The sequence below is a fragment of the Amphiprion ocellaris genome, chromosome 11, assembly GCF_022539595.1.
Source record: "Amphiprion ocellaris isolate individual 3 ecotype Okinawa chromosome 11, ASM2253959v1, whole genome shotgun sequence".
NCBI lineage: Eukaryota > Metazoa > Chordata > Actinopteri > Pomacentridae > Amphiprion > Amphiprion ocellaris.
The window spans coordinates 16,494,944-16,519,078 of NC_072776.1; the positions used below are offsets into that span (position 1 = coordinate 16,494,944).

The 24,135-nt window shown below is 39.5% G+C and overlaps 1 protein-coding gene across 9 annotated transcripts in view; it reads right to left on the reverse strand.

Moving 5' to 3' along the window:
* The window catches only part of lrp1bb (low density lipoprotein receptor-related protein 1Bb), a 279,672-nt gene that overhangs the window by 194,184 nt on the left and 61,353 nt on the right, over window positions 1-24,135 (reverse strand). For 8 of the 9 annotated variants that reach the window (XM_035952736.2, XM_055015178.1, XM_035952733.2 and 5 more), the window contains exon 2: window positions 13,194-13,316. The exons of the other annotated variant lie outside the window; for it this stretch is intronic. In XM_035952736.2, the coding sequence (XP_035808629.2) occupies window positions 13,194-13,316 (123 nt within the window). The remainder of the gene's footprint in view (window positions 1-13,193; window positions 13,317-24,135) is intronic. 9 annotated transcript variants of the gene reach the window in all.

A 24,135-nucleotide genomic window follows, 5' to 3' on the forward strand; every position in this document is an offset into this window, starting at 1 on the left:
CTGCTGGTAGATTCCATTAAAGTCCTAATAAATGATAATAAAGTGTGATACTAAAGGTTTGTGGTGCTAAGAATGTCAAAGTAAAGATATCAAGTTGAACATCTGGATGGAGGTTGATAAAAGTTGACCTCCCTTCATTTCTCTGGAACCGACTCCATGGATTTTATGGATGGTGGTTAAAGACCTGCTCTTCTAGTCATCTTCCTTCTAGTCGCTGTAAAAAGTCAGTCCATCCTGGCCAACATCTCTTCATGACAACTTGTTCTGCCTACGACCTGGTGGAAACTCCAGAAACTCAGGAAAACCCATGGAGACTCGAAGAACTCATGGAGACTCGAAGAACTCGTCGGGCGGGGGAAGGTGTGGTGGCTGGTGGGGGGAGGTGGGGGAGTAGAGGGGGGAGACCGCCACCCACCTTCCCGCCTACTCTCCGCCCTGACTCCACCCAGACTCCGCCTTGGCTCCACCCATGTGGTCACTTCAGAAACTACAATGCCAAAGGGAGGACGAATTTATTTCTTTTTATCTGATCTGTAGCTCAGTGAGTTAAGGATTTGCCTATGGAGCTGCAGGTCGCTGGTTCAAGACCAGACCTTTCTTAAATTTTATCAAAATTCTGACAAAGACAAAGAAAAATGCCGGTGGTGGGTCTTGAACCTGCGACCTTCCACTTGGTAGTCCGTCTTCTTATCCCCTGAGCTATTCGCTCAGATACTAATTCTTCTTTTTTTTGCGCATTTATCATCTATTTTTTGTTGTTTTCGAGTTTTTTTTTAACTCGAGTCTCGACTCGACCGTTTTTCTCAGGAGGTTGGACTTCAGCCTTTGTGCTGGAGGGTTGAACCCTCAGTTCCAAGACTTTCCAAAGCCTCCAGACCTCTCGAGTCCTCAGGACCTGAGCTTTCACACAGTCTGAGGGCTGAAATTTTCTAAGTCCCACAGTAGTTCTCTGTTGGATTGAACTTTCAGACAGTCCAAGGACTGATATCTTCTAAGTCCCACAGTAGTTCTCTGTTAGTTTGAACCTTCAGACAGTCTGAGGGCTGAAATTTTTAAAGATTCTCAGTACTTCTCTGTTAGTTTGAACCTTTAGACAGTCTGAAGACTGAAATCTTAAAAGTTCTTGAGTAGTTCTCTGTTAGTTTGAACCTTCAGACAGTCTGAGGACTGAAATTTTAAAAGTTTCTCAGTACTTCTCTGTTAGTTTGAACTTTCTGGTTAACAGAAGCCTTAAAACTTGTGACCATGAGTCTTGATTTCACATTTAGACCATCCATCTGAGTTCTTCTCAGACCTTCACCTGTGGGTTTTTTAGAAATCCTGAACAAACTTTGATTCACTTCACTGAACAGTAACGTTTGTGGAGATCAGAAGGTAACATTAGTTTGATAAATGCCTTCAAATACTGGTAGACTTTATCTGGAAAGCAGTTTTGTTAAATGAGTTCTTAGTAAATCTGTCCACAATCAAACCAAGAACATAGAAAGATGAAATGGTTTCTCTTCTGTTTAATGTAGTTAAATATTAAATACAATTAAATTCTATTAAACAGACAAAATATTGAATTAGATAATTAAACAAGATACAATACATGTAATTATGAAATTAAACAAAATTTTTCAAATACAAATATTAAAAATTACAGATATAATATTTTCGATAATTAAACATTCAAAAAATACTTTTAATAATAAACCTTTTTAAAAGTTTTATTGTATAAATTTTTTTCCCTTTGATTTAATTGCTTTGTTATGTTGTTTATTTCTTTAATCTTCTTTTTCTGTCAAGATTTTAACCCCAACCTTAAAAATGAAATAAACCCTTAAATCACAATGAAAATACTTCTGTTGTCACAATCATGAGTTAGTCAATTATTCAGTTTATCAATTCAACTTTATTTGTTTAGCACCTTTTACACAGATGACAAAACTAAACAAGCAAAGAGAAAAAAAACTATGCTAAAATTATGATTAAAACTCAAAAACATTTCAAAAAAAAAGATTTAACATGGTAATAAAATCTGTTGTGTCCAGGGGATGGAGGGAGTTTATTGAAGTCTTCTTGGGCTCACATGGGAAATCATTTAAAATATAAACTTGATATTCAGTCTAAGGAAACTGCAGAGCGACAGAAGAACCAACAATATCTCCTGTTTTCTCCTTTAATGAGTCGACTCTTCTTGTGCTTTCAGACCAAAGAACTACAGACTCTTCACAACCTGCTCAAACTCTTGGTACAGGACCTCACCACACGGGTCAAGAAGATTTCTGTCTCATTTCTACTCTAAAGCTCACCTTCTCCTGCTCAAACTGCTGACAAATGTTTCTGCTGCTCTAAAGTCTGGTCTCCAGAACTTCCTAAAAACTCTCAAAGTCTCTTCTGCTGCAGGTTGCTTTGTAGAACTGTTCCAGAAAACCTCACTAAACCATATGGAGGGGCCTCAAGATAGTCGTCCAAATGAAACCATACAAAAACCAAACTAGCACAACCCAAACGCTAAAGTCTCCTGCAGCCTACCAGAGAACCTCTGAGAACAGAGAATCAGGACAGGACTCTTACCTTCTGGACAACCAACCTTGGTTCTCAAACAAGAATACAGAATGTGTCTGACCAAAAACCTCTAAAGACTCACTACAGCCAAGATAAAGACACAACTCAGCTGTACCAAACCCACTAATCACTGCACACATTAGCACCATGTGCTAACTGTGGCTAAAGAACCTCATTTACCAAGACAACTATCCAGTACAAAGCCCTAAAACACACCAAGAAACACATTAAAGTCTATTTTACTGCTGGAAGCTGCAAGCCAACGCCTAAAGAACAAACTATAGCAACAGAGCTAAACCCGGTTCTGTGGTGAAGAGAAGCAGAGGAAATGTTTGTCTGCAGCTAAATAAAGCAGGAAGACACTGAGCTGCTCAGGTGTTCCTGATAACACCAAGCAGCCACCTGGACAGCCAATAGGAACACAGCTTACTGGAAGTCCAGAGGGCTGGGTTAGTGAAGGAAATTTAGTTTAAAGTTGAAGCAGAAAGTTAACAAAGAAAGTTGAAAATCACCTTCTGATACCTGAAATCTCTGAGTTTTCACACAAAGAACACCTGAACATGTCAAACTGGTTCCATAATAGAACCATCATTGTAAAAACGTCATAGTATGGTGTGTTGCTCAAAAAACATTAGGACCCGGCTGTCAGGGAACAAACATGTAAGAAACATGAGAACAGAGAGAACCCAACCAGTAGGTCACAGTTTATCATCCCCCAGTCATCTCCTGAAGTCCATATGGTGAGAGACATCAGTATCTGGTTGTTAATTTACCAGAGGATGCTTATAATCATGCTGATGTGGTCTGTACTCTACAGTATTTTAGTGACTCAATAAATGCCTAAGTTGTTTTTTTAAATGCTTTTTAGTTTTTAATAAACATTTAACAGCCTATATGTAATCAATAAATGGCCTTTGCCCATCTTAAGAAAAATTCACTCAGAACTCTGATATGTTAACAGTACTAAATAAATCAATGAATATATGCATACACACAAAAATAAGTTAATACATTAACTGTGTTAAGATAAGATTTAGATTTTTTTAAAAAAGTTGTTTATGTTTTTGCAGAATCCAGTATTGCTCACTGGTTGGTCATTACATTTTATTAGTTTGATTTCACTGTTTAAAATGATGCCACCTCTTTTCAGACAGAACCTGTGATAATAAAACAATACAGTATTTTTAGTTCCGTGTTAATAAAGCACTTAAAGCTTTAAGTATGGCTAAATGCTTTTTTCAAAATTAAATATATCACTCCTTAGGTGGTAGTGGCCCCAAGTTCAGTAAAGTTGGAAAGATATTCACAGATTCGGGCTTCCAGCATCAATAACTCAGATATAGGTTGTCAAAACATAAACGGTGCCTCTTTCCCATTGTTGCAAGGCAGACAATGTGCTACAAGCCCAGTTTTATCAAAAGTAGCTGTCTTTCAAGCTACAGGAATAACATTGGTGTCTATGGAGTGAACAGGGTCCGTCTGCAATTTGCAAAACCACTGCAACAGTAAAGAGAGACAAATATTCAATAACTTCACTCTTATACATTGTAGTGTCACTAAAATCACTGCAGCCTTCAACTGGCTCCTGTTGACAAAGTGTTTTAACAGAAATGTAAATGCTGTAATTTGATTCTTTTAATGAACCATGTAACTTGAATGGATGTGATGCTGGTGTGACCACAGTGCACACGTCTGATGTTGCTCACAGTGGTCCAAGGGACGCTCAGGGAGTTTGTGTGTTTGCTCAGACTCATGAAAAATTAGACGTAACATTGACTGTGACCTCACCCCGCTTCAAACAAAACTGCAAATTTTCAGTCAAACTTGTCGCATACTCGGGGTGAGTACATAAGCATGCTCCACATGTACAGAGAGTAGAGTCTTTGCTGCAGCAGCCTGGGTTCAATTCTAGCTCATGGCCATTTGCCGCATTTGCCGCTATTCAACTGTCACTCTCAATACAGGCTTAAAAGGTGAAAAAATAATACAAAAAAACTTGTCAGATACTCAATCAGAGCATGTTTCTCCAACTAAATAACTCCCCATATTGTCTGAACTGGATTGTATATCCTGTATGGGCACGCTGCTTCTACTAAAGCACCATATGCTGCCTTCTATGGTGCCGTTTGATTCATTTCACAAGAACATTGTCACACTCCACACTGTGAGTTATAAGAAAAGGTTGGATGGCGATCACTGGCATCTCAAACATAAGCATACCTGTGTCTTCATTTATAAAGCTTTGCTTTCTAAGATGCCATATATATCATATTTAGCATCCTGGACCTAATATCCATGACACCAGATCACGAGGTGACTGACAAAATTCATCTGAACTGGAGGAGACTGGTTTCTGGTACCATGGAATGAACTGCAACACACACTATTCAGCCACAACATAATAACCACCTGCTTTGAGTGAATTTCATTGCTGTGATCTGGTGCATACTGTATGTTATTGATTTTTTCTGTCTCTCTCGCAAAAGTCATCTTGAGCTCAATGAGATTCTCTGAATAAATAAAGCTTAACTGACAAATAATAGAAGGCATCTTTAACAAATGTCTGGGCACGTGGTGTACAGACGCTGACTTGCAATGCAATTTTAAAGATTTCCTTTTTTGTGGTACCACTCCTTTGATGTTGCTTTTATATTAAAAATATTTTTAAAAATGACGAGGAGAGATAGAGGTTTGATTAGTATAATGCTATTGCTTCTGCTAAATTTATTGATTTATTTATTGATTTATTGCACAAAATGAGCAGTGTGGAATTCACCTGTACTGAAATTGCTTAAGGAAGGGATCTCTTTGTGGACAGGAGGACAAATTACAGCATCCAAAAAAACTTTGTGTACAGATGGATATGTCAGCATTGTTTTAAGGGGGAAAAGTGAAGCAAACCTTTAAAGAGATTGTCCAATAACACGAGAGGCTGCTCTCAGCATTCAGTCTTCGCTCACCTTTGACTGACTCTGACTGAAGAACAAATCTTGAAAACTTATGAAGTTATTATGGCAAACATGCTTGCACATATGTCAGTTTATATAGTGTTATTCAATAACAAGGCCTTACAAATTGCTCCACACAATCTCCAGAGGGAAATATCTGGCTCTTTAGCTGTTTAATGTTCCCAAGCCAGTTGCTAACTTTGTCTATCTGCTGGGGTCCAGCATAAAGTAACTGGTAATTATTCTCTGTTCAGGTCAACAGTATGAGCAACTTTATGTACCAGCAGTGACAGGAAACAACAGTTAGTTTGAAAGACTTGCATTAAAATGACATAAAGTATCTTTCTATTTTTCAGAGTATCTTTGTTAGATATTTTCAAATGAATCGATCTGTCTTTTGACTGTTTTGTTGCTTTACAGTCACTGAAGGAATACTGTGGATGTCGATGACACTGCAAACCATGTCTTTAAGATAAAATTAAGTAGGTGGCACATTGAGTGACTCTGAACTCTCCATTAAATTACAAAAGTTACAGTGAAAAGCCTCGACTGTTGCCTTTATATACATACGTGTGTGTGTGTGTGTGTGTGTGTGTGTGTGTGTGTGTGTGTGTGTGTATATATATATATATATAAAAAAAAACTTTTTTTTTTTTTTTTTTCACACAATGTATTGAGTTGCAAGGGCCAAATTGCTGTGTTGGCCCCACAGGCTAAATCAATTGATCATAAGCCAGTAAATAAGTAATTTTTTTTTCTGTAGCTCCGAGGCATCTTTAATGAGGACCATGGTTAAAGCATAATACACACAGCTATGGGAGGACATGTATTTTTCTCTAAATATCCTCTGGCACTAACAGAGCTCCCTTGAAATAATCATTGAACTTTGACTATATTTACAGCTAGCTACAGGAGAATGCTTTAGCTCTTTCATTTGACTATCAGACTACCTGCTATTCATGATTAATAAATAAATAAAGGCTACTGGCACTGATCCATACTGATTAAATGATATTATTCTCACTGGATGTCATGGTAAGTACAGTATGTGCCACTGTGTTTATCCTGAGTTAAACCTCATAGACTCACAGATGCTTTGTTCTCTGCTGCAGCAGCGGGGGAGATAATGTAGATTTTAGTACTTAAATGTCACACTGGTTCCATGACAGCAGGCATGTCAACTTCATAAAATATGCTCTCTTCTTTGGTTCTTTAGGTGACAAGCTGGGACGCTGTCCTTTATGACACTCATACTAGAAGGTAAAACAAAAAGGAAAATGTGTCAGAGCAGCTTAACTGTCAAGATGGGGGCTGTGAGAGCAAAGACAAAGCAGCAATGTGCTCCTCCCAGTGCATCACTGAGGCACAATGTGGGTACAAGATTGTCACCAGGCAACAAAATTCTCACACTAATAGTTTTGCCTATACAAATACTCACACATATGGAAATGTGTTGAACTGCAGAGGAGGAGCAATGCAGTGACTGAATACAAGCAAATGATGTATTAATGGCAAAGAGAATGGCTTTTCGTTTGTACAACGATAACATCCTGAAAGAAGACACTGTCGCAATCACAGATTTTCAAAATCAATTTGTGCGTTCATGGTTGCTTCCAAGAGTACAGACATACACACTCTATGTGTAGTGTCTGTTATCTGCCTATCTGAAATGCTGCTGGTAAAACAGATGGCAGAAGCCCAATGAAGTGTACATTAGTTCTGTTCATAATGTAGAGACGGAGAATGAGAGAAATAGTAAATTAAAAGTCTTTTTTTGAAGCTGGCCGCCTTTCGATACATGAAATCACGCTTGCAAACAAGCTGGTGGCAGGTTTAATGCGCTGATATCCAAGAACAGAAAAAGGCATCTCAAAATGAAATCCAACTGGCGGAGCTAAAGGATCATACATGATATCCAATTAACTTCCGATGCACTACAACCCACAGTCACACTACAGTGTGTTGACAACATATTGTAACTAGGAAGGTTTCCAGTAATTTGTGCAAATCATCTCAGCAGGTGACATGTGACAGCAGAATCATGCAGATTTAATTCAGATATTCACATAGACATTCAAAGAATCTAGCACTGTCACTGAATAATTCTCACAATATGCAGAAATGGTGCTTAAACGTAAACATGCTGCGTCTGAAATAAAGGCATGCTAAGAGATTTATTTATTTTTTTGATGAGTCAACAGAAGGGTTACGTCTCAGTAGGGAGGTAGAGATTGAGAGGAAGGAAAATAAATGTTACATAATGTAAAAGGCCCAGTCTTTCAGCTCAATAACAAGGCGCTACGCTACATTACCCCCTAAACCTCCATCCTACTGCCGCCAATTCTCACAGGAACCAGACACATTTGTGATACATTTATTTCAATATGGGACTTGCCAGATAAAATACCCTGCAGGATGTTGATAGGCAGCCTGGAATGCATGACTATAGTTACTGCAGCTTCATCACAGACAGACAGACTTAATATACTCTGCCTTTCTAAGCAGTGTTTCCACAGGGACCTCAGCAGCTATACTCACAAATTTCCAAATGGTAACACGAGTTTAGTATTTAAGAAATGCGATTCACGTCGCATACACTTTCAAGTTTATGGGTCAGATTAGGTGAATCTAGCTTATGATTTTCAAAGGATTTCACAGTATCTACATGCAGAACCAAAGGAACATACAGACATATGAGCCAAGCTAGGCAGAAACACTGATTCAATATTGACAGTTTTGCAGAAACCTGATATAAAATGTATGAATATAACCTCCACACATGTATAGTGTGCCTCACTATATATAGGGTATCCTGCTTCCTGCTTTGACAGTGAATGCATATACAATATACACACTCAAAACAATGATGCCGGACAATATGATCTTGAATGTTTAAAGTAGACTGTCACAACTATTTCATGATAATATCTTTGCTGTATTGGCTACAAAAAAAGGAAGAAAAAGGAAGAAGGCTTTATTTGTCACAAATGTACTATAGCACTATGAAATTCTCCTTCCACATGTCCCAGTTGGGGTCAGAGCGCAGAGTCAGCCCTGATAAGGTGCCCAAAGAGCCGATATGGTTAAGGTCCCAACGTTCTGATCAGTAACCCAGAGCCTCAAACACTGATCCACCACTGCCCTAAACATACAACACCCCAAGCAATACAATACACTAACAAAAGACTATTATCCCTTACATATAAACTTTTAGAGCATTATTTTTGTTACCATTGTTATGGACATTCTGAGACAACAAAACAAGCTCCAACTCTGAAATACTGTCACCATATTTTTGTAGAAATATCATTTGTAATCGGGCCTCTTATTGCTGACCATCTGATAGATTTATGGAAAATAATCACTCCTTAGCTTTGCTTTGGGCTGCACTAATGCCTCATAAAAAATGTCTAGCTATTTACCTTGTTGAATGCTTTACTTTGTCAATAGCTTGTAGACGAGAGTGGAAATAAAGATATGTTGTAATGGAAGGATTTCTGCCTCCTTTTCCATCAATACACAAGCTGCCATGTGTCAAGGCTAATCATTGAATGCAGGAGTATTCGTATGTGTTTGAACAGGACAAAAAAAGGAGCTGAATATATACAGACAACATGGAGGTAAGTTACTCACCATATTTGCAACTATAATATGACACACCTCTCAAATGTAGAATAAAGATGCCATAAAGATGACAAGATGTATTACGTGGTCGAAGCCATACAAGACTTACATAAATGGTACTTGGCAGTGTAACAATGAGATAAACATGATGCACACTGTGTTGGATCACGGAAGACATTTTCTTTATCCCTTATTACTTTTTTTCACAGCTTTTTTTCCCAAGCTCTCTGTAGGATACTGATGAACTCGGTACACAGAGCGGGAGGACTTTAGAGGAAGGCATCGGGAGACATGCCCTCCCCCTGTCGTCAAAGGGGAATAAGTGGAGGAACCCCTGAGAGAGCTGGCTTTGAACAGCTCCCCTCCCATGTGCCTCGAGGACACTGAGATCAACATCAGTGTTGATTGGGTCGAGCCAAGCTATAGCCATGAAACACAGCTTCTGTGACCACGTTTTTGAAGTCAGCCACTGACCCCTTTCATTGTCTTTTCCTCCGGGAGTGACAATTCAATCAGAGGATTCACTGGTCTCCATGTCCACCACATTCACAAAGCTCCTCGTGGCAGCACTACTAAGACGGGCCAAAGCCCATGAAATCCTTTCCTGAAGGATTCATGAAGGATTTATGTTCTAAGACACTGTTTGCAAGCATGTAGCATCAAAACAGGGAGAGAGCTGAACGTTTTTATAGAATGACGCAAGAAAATACATTTACAGAAAAAGGAATGATTGTAACACTTTGTCACAAATGCACAACTAACAGCAAATCTTGACATTTATTATTCCTTCTAAATATGATTCACAAATTGTTAGATTGTCAGCGTTAATCACCACTCAAGAAGCTATGTGAAAGCAAAGGTTTGACCCTTTATGACGCATAATGCTTGAACTGCTACACAAGTGGAGAATTGCCATTTTGCTAGGTTTTCTTAGACCATTCCTGAAGGCAGATTTTTTCCTTGGCTCCCTCAATAACTGTCTTTAGCCGGTCCAGTCCCGTGAGACCTGTGGCTGTGCGGATAAGCTGGTGCATCCTTTTTAGTCTCTAGGTATTGCAATCCAAGGCCACCTTCCCTTTCCTCCACCTCACAAGCCCTGAAGATGCAGTGATTACATTTCCCTGACTGAGCCAGAGCAGGGAGGAGAGAGGCCATCAGTGGCACTAGTATTTTTATAAATCCAGATGACGGGGGCTAATACATTATCTTCCCTTTTTTCTTAAAATAATAAACTCCTCTGTATGGTGCCCAAAATAACCCCAGTCAAATCAAAGGACTGATGGCTGCACACAATGCTGAATTTCCTGTGCTTTTATTTCAGTTCAGTGAACATCATCCTTTATGAAAGATCATTTTTTTCCACAGGTTATTGCAGTCTCTGCTATCATTTAAGGAGGCAGAGTACATCCTGATCCATTCTTCTGTTTGTAGGGCAAAGCTGATCTAATTCCCCTTTCTATCAAAACATAATCCATGATAATGAGCTGTGCCAATTTCCTTGGATGAATATGCAAGGTCTTCTTTCTGCAGGCATTGTAAATAAAATGGTGCCAACATTAATCGAAGTGATAATTAATTGCCTTTTGGAGATTACACGACTTGGCCCAGAGCAACTGCGTGGAGGCTATGTTATATCTATTGGATTTAAAATAGTCTTCACACAGGGAGAGTGAAAGATCATAGGTGACGGAGAACGCAATCAAGAAGGATATCGGGAGTCTTCTGGGATCAGCCAACGGGCCTCAGTGTGTCCAGTTTTACTTTATGTGAAACTGGACACACTATTACTTGTTTTTCAGGTGGGAATCTGTAGTGATCTACAGCATTTGTAACATTTGTAACATTTTCTAATGTTTTCACATTACAGACTCGTGAGACTCACGAGCAGGAAAGGTTGAGATATTCTAACTTCCAAGTCCCTAGTGTAGGTCAAATGCCAAACACACTTGAACCTACCTATCCCATAATGCAACTGGATAGTGCATTTCATTAGAACTTCCCTGCACCTAAAATCCCTTATCGCCCACTTGTAACAGGCTTTCTGGTTAACAACAAATTAACTGAAGCTATTTTTCAGAGTAAAAGTTAGAATGTGCTCTCCCCACGAGGCACTTTGCAACAGTTTTCACAGGTTGAGCAGAATAAAACTGGAAACAAACAAAAAAAAGCCCATGTGTGAAATAGTTGCCTCTTTGAAAAGAGACCTCACTCTAAACACTCCTACACAATCTTCCATGGGAATTATTTTGGCGCACGAGATATGATGCATGTGGAGTAACAAGAGAAATAGAGGCAATAAGCCAAGTGCAAAATATGAAAGGCAGACTGATATATGTAGCATTGAGCAAAACTTGCACTTTATCAATAAACAACCTGAGGGAAATGGAGCAGCAAGACTTGGCACAACATACTTTTGTTTTTGTAGTCTTGAGGACACACTATCCATCTCTCCTTCTCTCCATCTCCCCATCACCTCTCTATATGTCCTGACTTCTGTCTTGGGTCACAGTGTTGTGTTCTTTAATCTCAGCCGGCACAGAGGCTGGGAAACGCACTGCACAGACCGCCATGTTATTACATTCATACATTAGAGAGCATGCAGGCTGCTGTGAACATGCTAACAGCTAGTGAGTGCAATTATATAATTTTGACATAAGCAGCGAGTCCTGTCTTTTTCTGCAACAAACCCAGCCAAGCACAACTAGTCTACTTGATACATGACCTCTTGCACATTAGGACATTATTAATTATCATGCACTGTGGACAATTTATGCACAGATGCCATTGCCAAAAAAAACCTATCCCCAGTCACTGACTGACACTAATGAGGAACCTGTGCTGAATGTTAATAACTCGATTTTGTTGCCTTTTTGGGGGGGCTTTGTGATTGTGTGACAGTGACAATCGTGTCATGATTTATAAAGGCTCACTCAGCTCAGGATAATCCGAAATTGCTGCTCTGTTTCAAAGGAAATCTATTTTGTGTACCTGTAGCAACAGGTTCTGATGTGGAGGTCAAATAAAGGTTTACATGAAGACAGCAGAATAATATAATATTTTCACTTATTCACAAAGTAACAAAGCGCCCCCAGTAATGCACAGAGGAATATTTATTTGCTAAATTGCAGTATAAGGTTGTTTTTTTAGATTATTCACTGCATAAACTAAGGGGGTCTGGTCACTTAGTCTGTGTGTTAAATGGTTTTCTATAAGAATCTATAGGCTCTATAATTTAATTCCATTTAAAGGACAGCAGAGGGGCCATTCCAGGTGATAGTGTCATATTAATTTGAAACTGTATTGTTCCCACAGAAGTTATCACTAGACACTTAAAATGTGTTGCCCCAAGAAAGGACGATACCTATACCAATGCGCACTGAGAGAGCAGGCCTCGTATGTGTGACCGCTTTATCACAGACGTATCACATATACGGCAACAGACGTTTACACATTCATATTTAGTATTGGCACATCACCCAGCTTGCAAGGCTGGGGTAGGAAATCTTAGCTGCCAGAGAAAACCCTCGAAGGCACTGAAGTCCTGACATTGCCAAGTGATATTTTGTGTAAAATCTGAATATTAAACAGTTATTCGCTGCAGGATTTAAAGATGGTATTATGTAGCTTCTGTCAGCACAAAGAACAGCAGTTGGCAGCCTAAATTTACGTCGGATACAAAACACTACCATTCTGACTTTTTCCAGATAGGATATGCAACTAAGAAAATGTCCATAACGTTTAGCAGGGATGCCAAGTATATTCTTAGTTTAACCAAAGTATTGCTTTGTTTCTAGTGTTCTTTGAAGGCAGCTACAAAGAAGCTGAGAGTTTCATGTTTTCAAAATGACCACAGCAGCTGTTTTCCGTGACAGGGAAAACCACAGACTTCTAAGAGTGTTTAAGCCTAGAAGGTGGGGGGGTGTTTGATATTAAAAGGTTACCTTTCTGGTGGAATATCACTTAGCTCATGTTAGTGCGAGTCTGTACACTGTAAAGGTGAGAATCGCTGTCATGGTGGAATTCCATATGACAGTTTGCATTAGTGAGAAATGGATGGAATGGGTGACTTACAAATGTGACCGGCTTCATCTGAGTCGTCGGGGCAGTCGGGCTCACCGTCACAGAGCCAGGCCTCAGGGATGCAGGTTTCATGGCTGTGACAGTGAAACTCCCCTACGTCACACAAGATGGCTTCTGGATGGCATGAGGAGAGGAGTGGAGAAGGAGACAGAAAAGATGTGGCATGAGGTGATGGAACTGTGCAGACACATTGCATGTTTGACCAGAAAAACATGTTCTGGATGTACACCTGAACTGTAGCGTGGAGTGGAAAGGAGATGACTTTGAATGGACTTTCTTTAAAATCACATGCAGTATGGCGAAAAGGCACTGTTCTAAGCATAATAATCATCAATATATAAAATTGATTTTTCAAGCAGCCACAGCTTCATACTGTATGTGCATTTTTTTACAGGTTGACAATCAGTACAATGCCGTCCTTTAGTCAGTGGCATGTCTTTTGACACCCACGTTTCTTTATCAGAAGTGGCCACACATTTTCTCCAGATTAAAAAAAAGTGCTGCCCAGGCATTGTGGTTCTGACAGCTACTCTCCTCTAACGAAGACATGATGTCCTTCGCATGGCAAACTATTACAAAGCAGTTTGGCAAGTTCATTCTTATCTTTTTGCCTCCTTGGTGTTGTGCTTTCATTTCATGGTGGAACAGAGGGACTTCGGTGAAAGCCCAGTCAACTAAAAAGTCATCATAGCCTTTCAACATAGCAAGCATCCATCAAAGTGTTGACATGCTTCCTGCCGGTAGCTGTCACATACTCAGCTCGATCACACTATGGAATGACACAAGCTTTTGCTCAAGATCTGACACCACAATGTGACCTGCCGCTACTTCTCCTCAGCATTGGGCGAAAATGGTAATTTGCTTCTAAGCTTAACCCACGGACAATCAGACAGGCTCTAAGTCCCCCACCCACTCACTCTCTGTATCTCCATCTTTTTCCCAGTGTGTTCCTAACCCATTAGTGGTGGGAGTGGAGCAAGTGGGAGATCGGGTCTGTCGCGTTTCAACAGTGGGAGTGATAATTCAACGCACCACTGCTCCCTGCCCTGGCACCCTCCAGCAAATTCACTACCCAGGGACAAATCTGAAAAGGTCAAACATCTCATCCATTCTGCCTCTTCTATTCCCACTGATGCAATATATCTGAAATCTTGCAGTTTAAATCAAGGTCCCTTTGAAATATTCATAGACTTTTTTTTCAGGTTTTAAGGAGGAACATTCTTAAAATTGCACACAAAAGCCTTCACACTTAAAAAATATATAAATAAATAAATAAGCATGTTGAGCAGGATAAATAAGGTCTCTCAAGGTAAACTTCTGCATGAGGATTTGCCCCATCAGCATTCATTTGCTTTTAAACAGTGGAACAGTTCCAATATGAAATTAAAAAAAAAAAAAAAAAGTCTTACCGAATATTTCTCAACACACCGTTAACTTCATGATGACCGCACACACTATTTTTTGTTAAAACAAGACTCCTGGCTGCAGTCATATAAGCTTCTTTCAACCATTATCAAGCGAAACAACATTGTGATCTTGGGCAAAACATGATGTCATCTATACAGAGAATATCACATGCATTAAATATTAATACAGCACTACACAGGACATGATGGACTGCAAATAATTTGACTGTTTGGTGGTAAAATACTGTGACATGAATACCTAAAACAATTATTTTACATTTCATTTTACGTCAAGATCAAGTTATTTAGAAAAACACTGCATCTTTTAAACACATAACTAATGTATACACAGAACAATTGAACTATGCAAGAGCTAAGTGTGCCAGCTACAGCTATTTACACAAAATAGAAAGACATCAGTAAGCCCTTGTTAAGCTCGAGGTTGACCAAGACATGCTCAGTTTGCTGAAGTCTCGAAAGGAAAGTCTCCTACACCTTTAAAGCTGAATTGATTACCATTGAAAAGTAGAGGACTGGTGACAGAAGGGGCCATTTCCTCAGTGAGTGAGGGAAGCCATGAAAGAAACTGTTCCTGGCCCCTCAGAGCAGTCCAGTTACCTACTGATATTCCACCTCCTTTCATGCCACTTCATCTTCAAAGCTAAATATGAGCAAAGCAAATGACCTCTTATGTCAATTCATCTCTCCCTTCTTCTTTACCAAACAGCCTCTCCTTGACAGGCTGCTCCGGCCCTGCAGCTGTTGGGGGGACAATAGTGGGACAAACATGCAACTGAAAGAAAGTAACCAGTCAGTTGTTCTTTTGTTCCGCTTCCATATACAGCTGAATTTGCATCAGAAAGCTACATAAAGGTGTAGCATTACACAGCACTATATGTTTTACAGATAAGTCCATACAAACATCAAAGCAGTGGTGAGGGCAGGAATAGAACATAAAAAAAAAAGCAGCAGACGCCTTCTATAAGTGGAAAAACACCCAAACTGGTCCCATTACCATAACAGTGGGAAACACACAGTGGCACTCAGCCGGGCACATTATCATGAGCTTCATTTCTGACACCCAACAGCCACCGCTGGCACAACATTGTGGCTCATTAAAGCCATCGAGCCTTTGAAATGTGCCAGATTTTCAGAAGAACAAAGAGTTATTTGGAGGCAGGCAGACAGGGAAGACGGTTTGCAAATCTGCAAAAGCAAGACCCGCCAGCATTCTTCGCAGCATATATTTTCATCAAGTTTTTGCTGAGACGAAGTATGAATTCTAAAGTGTTGAGCCACTTACTAAGCATGTCCGATGTGCTGTAATACAAACTCTCAGACACCACGTCAAATCTCTCCATCTTGAATTTTGCAGCAAGTCATCCACAGTCTGTTTGCTCAGTCGTGTTTAACATCTGAATTACATGAGACTTTAGGTCTTCATTTATCTTTCTAAACAATATTATACTCCAATGAGCTAAGCTACAAACCACTAAGACCTTGCAATCCCTTGAATTGCATCAGACACACAGTTCACAATATGGTACATTGGATAAGTCCTAAGCCACAGGCCTATTCAAACAAAACCTGCGTTATAAAAGCAGCAGTGCAGCTGAAAGAGATGCATTAAACATCAGCTTTGTTGCACAGCTAAAAAAAGCAGATCTGAGAATATTCCTTAGCAAAGACACTGCTTCTTATAGAAGCTATTTGCAACTTATCCAACTTTCCCTGCACTACAGTAGAAGCAGTGTATGAACTTGACAGGGCCGTGATAGTCCATTAGACCTGCGTTGCATTCAGGAAGCTCAAGGTCACCCAGCAGCCAGTGTGGGAGAAAAGCAAAAACAGGGCTCGACTAGGTCTGAAAACCACATGGAAATGTTTAAGAAAAAAAAACATGATCTGATGGAATATTCCACGTAAAGATATAACTGTGCAACATCCAGTTAAGCAAAAGGTTAAAATACTTTCATAAGCCAAAACAATATGGCCAGTCACGAATGCAGTGAATACCACCGATTACCTCGTAACAGCAGCACACGTCATTATCTGAAATACACTAGATCTTAAGTGAACAGTCTGTTCCATTTGAAGTGTTGGATGAGGCAGGAAACGGCAGGTGTAGAGACCTGAGTGACTTTGACCGAGGCCAGATCATAATGACCAGACGACTGTGCTAGAGTATCTCCAAAGCAGCAGGCTTTGTCAGGTGCTCCCAGTCAGCAGTCGTGATTACCTGCTTGTAGAAATGAGAAACCATGAGCTGGATGCAAGTTCAAGGTGCTGCACTGGAACAATTCTGATCTGAGGCGGCTCAAACTTACAACTTAGAGGACTGAAAGGATCTGCTGCTAATGTCTTAGCACCAAATACCAGAGGACAAAGATCTTGCCGAGTCCAAGCCTGAACTGGTTGAGGCTGGTGGGGTGGGGTATATTAAGCCAGATGCTTCTAATGTTTTGGCTCATTAGTGTACATCACTATGTAAATGCACACACCAAAAACTCATCTCCATCCACACACATGTACATAGATTACTGATGTTTAAACCCTCTCACTATTAGAGCAGACTTGGTGTCCTGGCCAGCTGCAGGTCGTATGCATTATGGATGAGCAGAGGGCTATGAGCCAAACTAAGCAGGTTATTAAGTATAACAACAGTATAATGCAGTCTCTCCCTTAATCTTCATATCTTTAATCTGCCAAAAGATGCACTGTAGTGTGATGCATCTCAATGATGCCCCACACCTGCATAATGAATCTTTATTACAAGCATTTCTCTAGAAGTGACATACGCCATGTGCTATTTAGACTTAAATGCCATCCACGTCAAGTCTGATCAGCATATGAAGACTACAGTGTACCGTGACTCTGCTCGCAGATGAGCGAATGCAGAATGTCACAACACTTGCGGACATTCGCCCATGGTTATACTTGTGCATCAGTTCTGCAGCAGTCTGTCTTTTCCTCCTAAATCCTAGAAGTTTTGGGGGTGTGTTTTAGGGTGGGAAAAAAAGATTTACTAGAAATCAGTGAGCCAATTCAAGATACAGAGCTGTGCAAGAAAAAAAAAGGAGAGAAAGAAAATAACAATGTACTAAGAGAGTGGAGTAATTGTGTTACAGAATCTGAGGTCTAACATAACTGGCTCCAGGAAACACCAGCTTGTACCCGCGGCCATCCCCCATGGCAATGCTGAGCAACTCTGCATTCTAGCCATGGAAGGAGTGAGAAATCAATGCTGTAAGGCTTTGGGGCCTTCATTAGATACTGCCTGACCTTCACCATAAAGCGAGGTCACTTTTATTTTCTCAACAACTGCAGGGGCATGTCAACAAATTATTAAAAGGGAGCACCCTATGAAAAGTTTCAGAAGACAATCGTAGAATGGCCTCCTGCTTCTTGGCATAAATCCCTGCACCAGTAAACAATGAATGATTCATGAGACTGATCTTAAGCTGTGTGCTCTTTACTACCCTTTTATTCCACATGCAGGGGAATACATTACTGCACACAGCATTCACAAGGAAACAACTATATTACAAGAATTATGCCAACATTATATGAGAGATTTTTGTTTACCAAGTTGTGACAATTAAGTTATCGCTTGAACAGCATTAAGACTTTGCAAGTCAAATGGATCCTTAAAAGCATCTTTACTTTTCATCTTGTCCACTTTAATAAAAGTATAGAAGATTTTTCATTTTCACGTCAATCATTCTTATTAAATCTGTGATTGTTTTCCTCTTTTCTGTTGAGTCCCAGTCTCATTATGGCTGAGTGTCTAAGCTGGGACTGAACACCTTAAACTCACAAATGACAACAGCTATAAATAAAAGCTATTTTCCTGTTTAATCCTGGGCCAGCTGGTTTTCTGTTTTACCAGGTGAACTAACTGGAACAATCTGGTGTTTTGGACTTGTGATTCCAATTCGTTTATTGTCTGTGACACAAATATTTGCTCCTGGATGAAAGCCTATTCTTGTAATAAGGTGATCATACAGTAACTGCAGGGTGGGGGACATTAGGTGGGATGTACTGGAAATTCTATGGCCCCTACGACCTTTTTGCTAAAACCATTTGTCGATATTGTGAAAACTGCGACAAACCACATAATCTAAAGCCGGATTACAGTCTCTAATTCAGCCATAGGAAATAATTGTCAAGACTGTGGAGGATCTGAGCTTTCCTAGCAAAAAATAGAGGTCAACATGGACAGCTGGTCTATGCGATGTGAGGGTTAAGCGAGTACATTTTTCCACAATTTTCATCCACTGTCTCCACATTAAGCCTCAAACATGTTGGCCAATGGGAAGAATCCCAGTTTCAGCACAATGTCTTTTTTTTTGGAATTCACCAAATAAAGTTCAATTGTAGTGTGGCTAAGCCTACCAAACATGAGAATGATGTCGTATAATAGGGGCTGCACAGTGACTTGGTGGTTAGCACTGTCGCCTTGCATCTAGAAGCTCCCCGGTTTGCGTCCCGGCTTGGGCCTGGGATCTTTCTGCATGGAGTTTGCATGTTCTCCCTGTGCATGCGTGGGTTTTCTCCAGGTACTTTGGCTTCCTCCCACAGTCCAAAAACATGCTGAGGTTAATTGGTGATTTTAAATTGCCTCTAGATCCAAATTCAGATTCAGAAAATGTTTTTTGTCCCCAGGGGGGCAATTAAAAAAGGCATGTAGAGCAGGCAGCGCAACAATGACGTAATAAAGAAATAGGGATAAATATATACATAAATCTAGAGCAGGTAATATAAGAATAAAGAGAAAAAAAAGAAAAGAAAAAAGACAAAAAGCACAACTTGGTAACATACTAGTGCAAATACGAATGAAAAGTAGGTGCAATATGGCCATGAGGTAGATAGAGATGTGAATGTGATTATGATTGTTTGTCTGTATATGTAGCCCTGTGATAGACTGGTGACCTGTCCAGGGTGTCCCCTGCCTTCACTCTAAGTCAGCTGGGATAGACTCCAGCCCCCTGCGACCCTAATGAGGATTAAGCAGTGTATAGATAATGGATGGATGGGTGCCCTATATTATCGTATATGGAGATTTAAGGACATTTAATGCTGTTCATAAACTAAGTTAATTCACTCGTGATCTGATTGAGGAGTCCGGTAAATGTGTAGCTCAAAAACTGTAAGATAAATGTGTCGTTAAAAATGGGCTAATTAACAGTAGTGTGAAGCATATTTAAGAAATAATTACAAGTTGGATTAATATGTCAGTAGATCCAAGTGACAGTAAGAAATAATGTTCCAAATTTTAAGGGCTTACAGAAATATTATGTCAGCTGTTGTTTTCATCCTGGTTCTTATTTTATTTGCATGTTCCATTACAGAGTTTGGGAATGATAATGTATTTTTTCTTGCACAGGTCCAACTCAAAATGCAGATGCTCGATAATACACACATAGGCAATTACAAGGATTGATCAAAGCACTTCTGACAACAAGGAGACACTCAATGTTTCAAGATGTGTACGGCACACCGCGGTTACACATGTTCATATTTACGACTGTCGTTTTGATTCTTCTTTCACGCAGCTCACAATCACTTTGTTTACCCTGCTGGCTGCTATTCACCTTGTTCTGAAGAGCAGCATGCAAGTCCTTATGATTGACAGGGGTTTACTTGCTTTGCTTGTTGGTACAGTATGCATGCATCAAAACTAATATGCATCTATACATTTAAAAGCAGTCATGGAAGATGTTTATCACTGTTTTGAGTGCTGTACTAGTAGGACACTATAAATAGGATGGATTTTTACTATTGCTGACTTCTAATATCAGAAGATTTTGTGTTTCTTACTAGTGTTGAGACTGCTATTTCTGATTCCACTCGAGGAATCCATGCCTGTCTGTAACTGCAAGTACTTGACTGACATTGACAATAATTCGGTAACAGATCAGACCTCTTGAATAGTCAGCTTGGCATTTCACATATCTCCCACCACAAGAAACATTTTTGAAATGAAAAAAAAAAAAATATATAATATGTTGCCGCATTTCCTGCTCCAAGTTCCCAGCCAGGAACTGTTTAAAGAGCCACAATCAGCAAAGTTCTCATTATAAATTACTGAAACTTGCAACTTCACATCTAGCTTAAAGTTTGAAAAATCGTGTTCCAGGTTTTACTCAGCAAAGAGGGAAAATAATGTAAAGAGAATCTTATTTTTAACCACAGTTACCCTCTTTGCCATCACATTTCATTCACAGATATAGAGAAATTGCATATACACCAAGCATGAGTAAGTCCCCAGATTGATCTATTTTACTTCAAATGTATAAATCTATGCAAGATAATAGGTTTGCAATCCTACAGAATTAAGTATTTTTTTTTAAAGAGTAAAAATATGTACAATTCCAAAACTATACTTGAATATACAGTATATTATATGTCCTTAAGTCCTAGTGGAGCAGATTTTATTTAAAAGCCTTAAAGTGTGCTCATTTAAGATTTTTGGAGTTTTTACTCTCCAGTCTTTCTTTAAATTGTATTTGACTGAGAAAATGAAGCAGTAAACCTGCTTATTAGGGCTACAGTGATGAATGAATTGGACAAACAGGATGAATGTATGGCTTCTCAGTTTGTACAAATAAAATACATCATGTCTGAGGCTGATAACACCATTGAGGACAGCAGTAATGAATACTCCTCCAAGAAATCGTTCATTGCGTTTAAGGGCTCTGAACTCTTCACTGGTCTGACTGTACCCTATGCGAATTTCATTTGCATGAGAATGTGTCATTATACTGCCAATAATAGAAAAGTACAGCACCACCACCACCCCTCGAGCCTCCTCTCGCCTGGCCCCTTTTCTATGCTCCATCCAAGGTCACCTAATCACTGCGTTCCTTTCAAAGACCTCTATCTTAACCAGCTGCAGTCGGAGGGATTTATGCCCCACTCCATGTCATGATTACAAATCAGGTGGAGTAATAGCTGCTTAAGCAGACAGGGCTTTTGTCATCACTGAGGGTTGAAGTGCCAGTCAAGGTTTCCACTGTGTCTGTGAGGCATGTCAGTTCCTTGGGTGTAGCCTCCAGATTAAACGGCATTATCGGAGCGGAGTGAAAGCTGTTATGGTGAGGGATCACATCCTCCCTGGCCCCCACCGAGACACCAAGTGAGCCATCTGTTATCTAGCAACGCCATACCCACCTTGAGACCTCAAAATGAATTACCTCATTAAAAAAAATAAATCAAAGATCTCCTGTAAAGACAGAAAGTTGCAACTGTATGTTAGCATTCCTCATTGGTAGTTCAACTGCAATGTTCCAAAAGCTAACAAAATAAACATGTGCCTTATTAAATTACACTGGATCAAAAGTCATTCAAATATGAAAGCTTATAATTAAAACCATTTGTGACACAAAGATGGACGGTAGCTGTAATATCATCAGTCTAACAGGAAGAATGATATAAAGCGATGTACATGAAGTGAGAGGCATCACAAACAGCTATTGTTACAAAACACTAATTATAACAGCAGCAAATGAGAGAGATTTTGCTTCGATTTTTGTTCTTCCCTAATCACCCACTGGAGTTGATTTTAATCAAGTATAAATATTGAAGTCATCATGCTGCGGGCATACTTGTTTACATCTTCATGACACTCTTCAGAAGAAGCAATCAAGGAACTAAAACATAACAGATAAATGACTGAATGAGACTGACAAAAGGGTTTTCTTAAAGCTTGATTTGTCATCTGCTACAATTCGTCTATTTATCTAAAAGATATGATTCACCGATGGGTCACAGGAGAGATGATTTTAACGATAATATGATAACAATGTATATTATCTTTGAGCATAATATTTAATAGGTTTAAATTGTCCATGAATGTAAACTGTGCACTTTAAGAAAAGGTAGTCAAAGGCTGTAAATCAGCCAAAATGCAATTTTCAACGATGTGCCCAGAATCAGCAACGACTTAACTGTCTATATGGTGTAATAAACTGCTTCGCATTGCTAATGTGACATTTCTGTCTCATTGCTCGCCTCTGGACCATAGAAGCATGTGATTAAGATGGACTTGCCCTTTATTTAAGGTTTCCTACTTTACTCCTCAGTGAATTCTGCAAAGTTGCACAGCTGGGAGTCGGCTTACACAGATCTGATTAGCTTCGTTTCATTAGAAATGGGGAAACATGTCTCTTCTAATGCTACTCACAACACAAACCACCCTTAAAAGCCACGATAGCAGTGTTGAAACTGTGATATGAGCCAAAGACTTTAAAAAATGCGTCTCAGGATCATTGCGTTGTTACGAGCAATGGTCTCTCCACTCATCTATACCCATATGCCAACATAAACACATCTTTATTTATAAATATATGTATATATCTGTTTAATACAAATATCCGAGCCAAGTCTTTGTTTATATCTGTTTTCATGTGGAAATATGAGCAAAGCCTTCATCTTAGTTATTAGATCCCCTAGATGTCTAATCTTCACACCAGTTCGCTGGCCTGTGGCCGGTGATCCTCGCAGAAGTTATTATTTCGTGTTCCCTTACTAGATAAACTCCCACAAGGCCCTCTACGTACCAACACGGAAGTGCCTGCTCCTCTGGCTGCTACAGCATTAAATAGCAAGAGGCTCCACCTGGTGGAAGCTAATCTACAAAACTCGGCTTGTGCATTATCCAGGAAAATAAACAAATACTTTATACTAAATGACTTTCATCACATCATGAGAGAAAAAACAAAAACAAAACCTTGAACGGAACACCTCTAATAATACAGCACTGCAGCACCAATGGCAATTTTTAAAAAAATTATTCAGACTTCCAGGGTTTGATATGTTACAAACTAAAAGAACCATTCGTGCCAACTTGCACATTTCACGGGACGAAGTTTGCTTTAAAATTACTTTTCATAGAATTGTTTTGTAGTTCAAAAATCTCATCATTTCCTCTCATCAACTTGTCATTGGGTAACATGGAGTAGTTTTACAGTGTTTGAGCAGAGTTATAGGTGAGCCGGAGTGCTCGAGCAGCACAGAGTGGGGAAGATTGGCTGGAGAGAGAGGTAGGGACTTCCAAGTAACGTGTCTGAATGCTACTTTTGCAGCAAGAGACGAGTAATTATAGGTTATTTAGAATTGCAGACAATGACACTTTAGAATGTTAATCTTGTGCAGTCTTTACCATTCTGTACAATTTGCTCTTCAAAATTTAATATTCTTCTCCTCTACAAACCAGCGCATTATCACATTTCACAACATACATAACAGCATTTTTTCTTGTAGCTGCTATACTCATACTATGACGCCAAGAATGTATTGCAACTGCACTGGTTCTGTATAGCTCCTCACACTCTGCCACTAACTGTAAAATTATACTAAATGACTGGCTAGTTAACTGATGAATAATCCATACTGCTAATGTAACTGCTGTACGACATTTGCAAATACAGAAAGGTGACAATACATCTCTATGCTGTAGCTGCCACTAAAATCTAGCACAAATCGCACATGTTGAGTCACTTGCTGATTTTCTCAGAAAGTGTTGT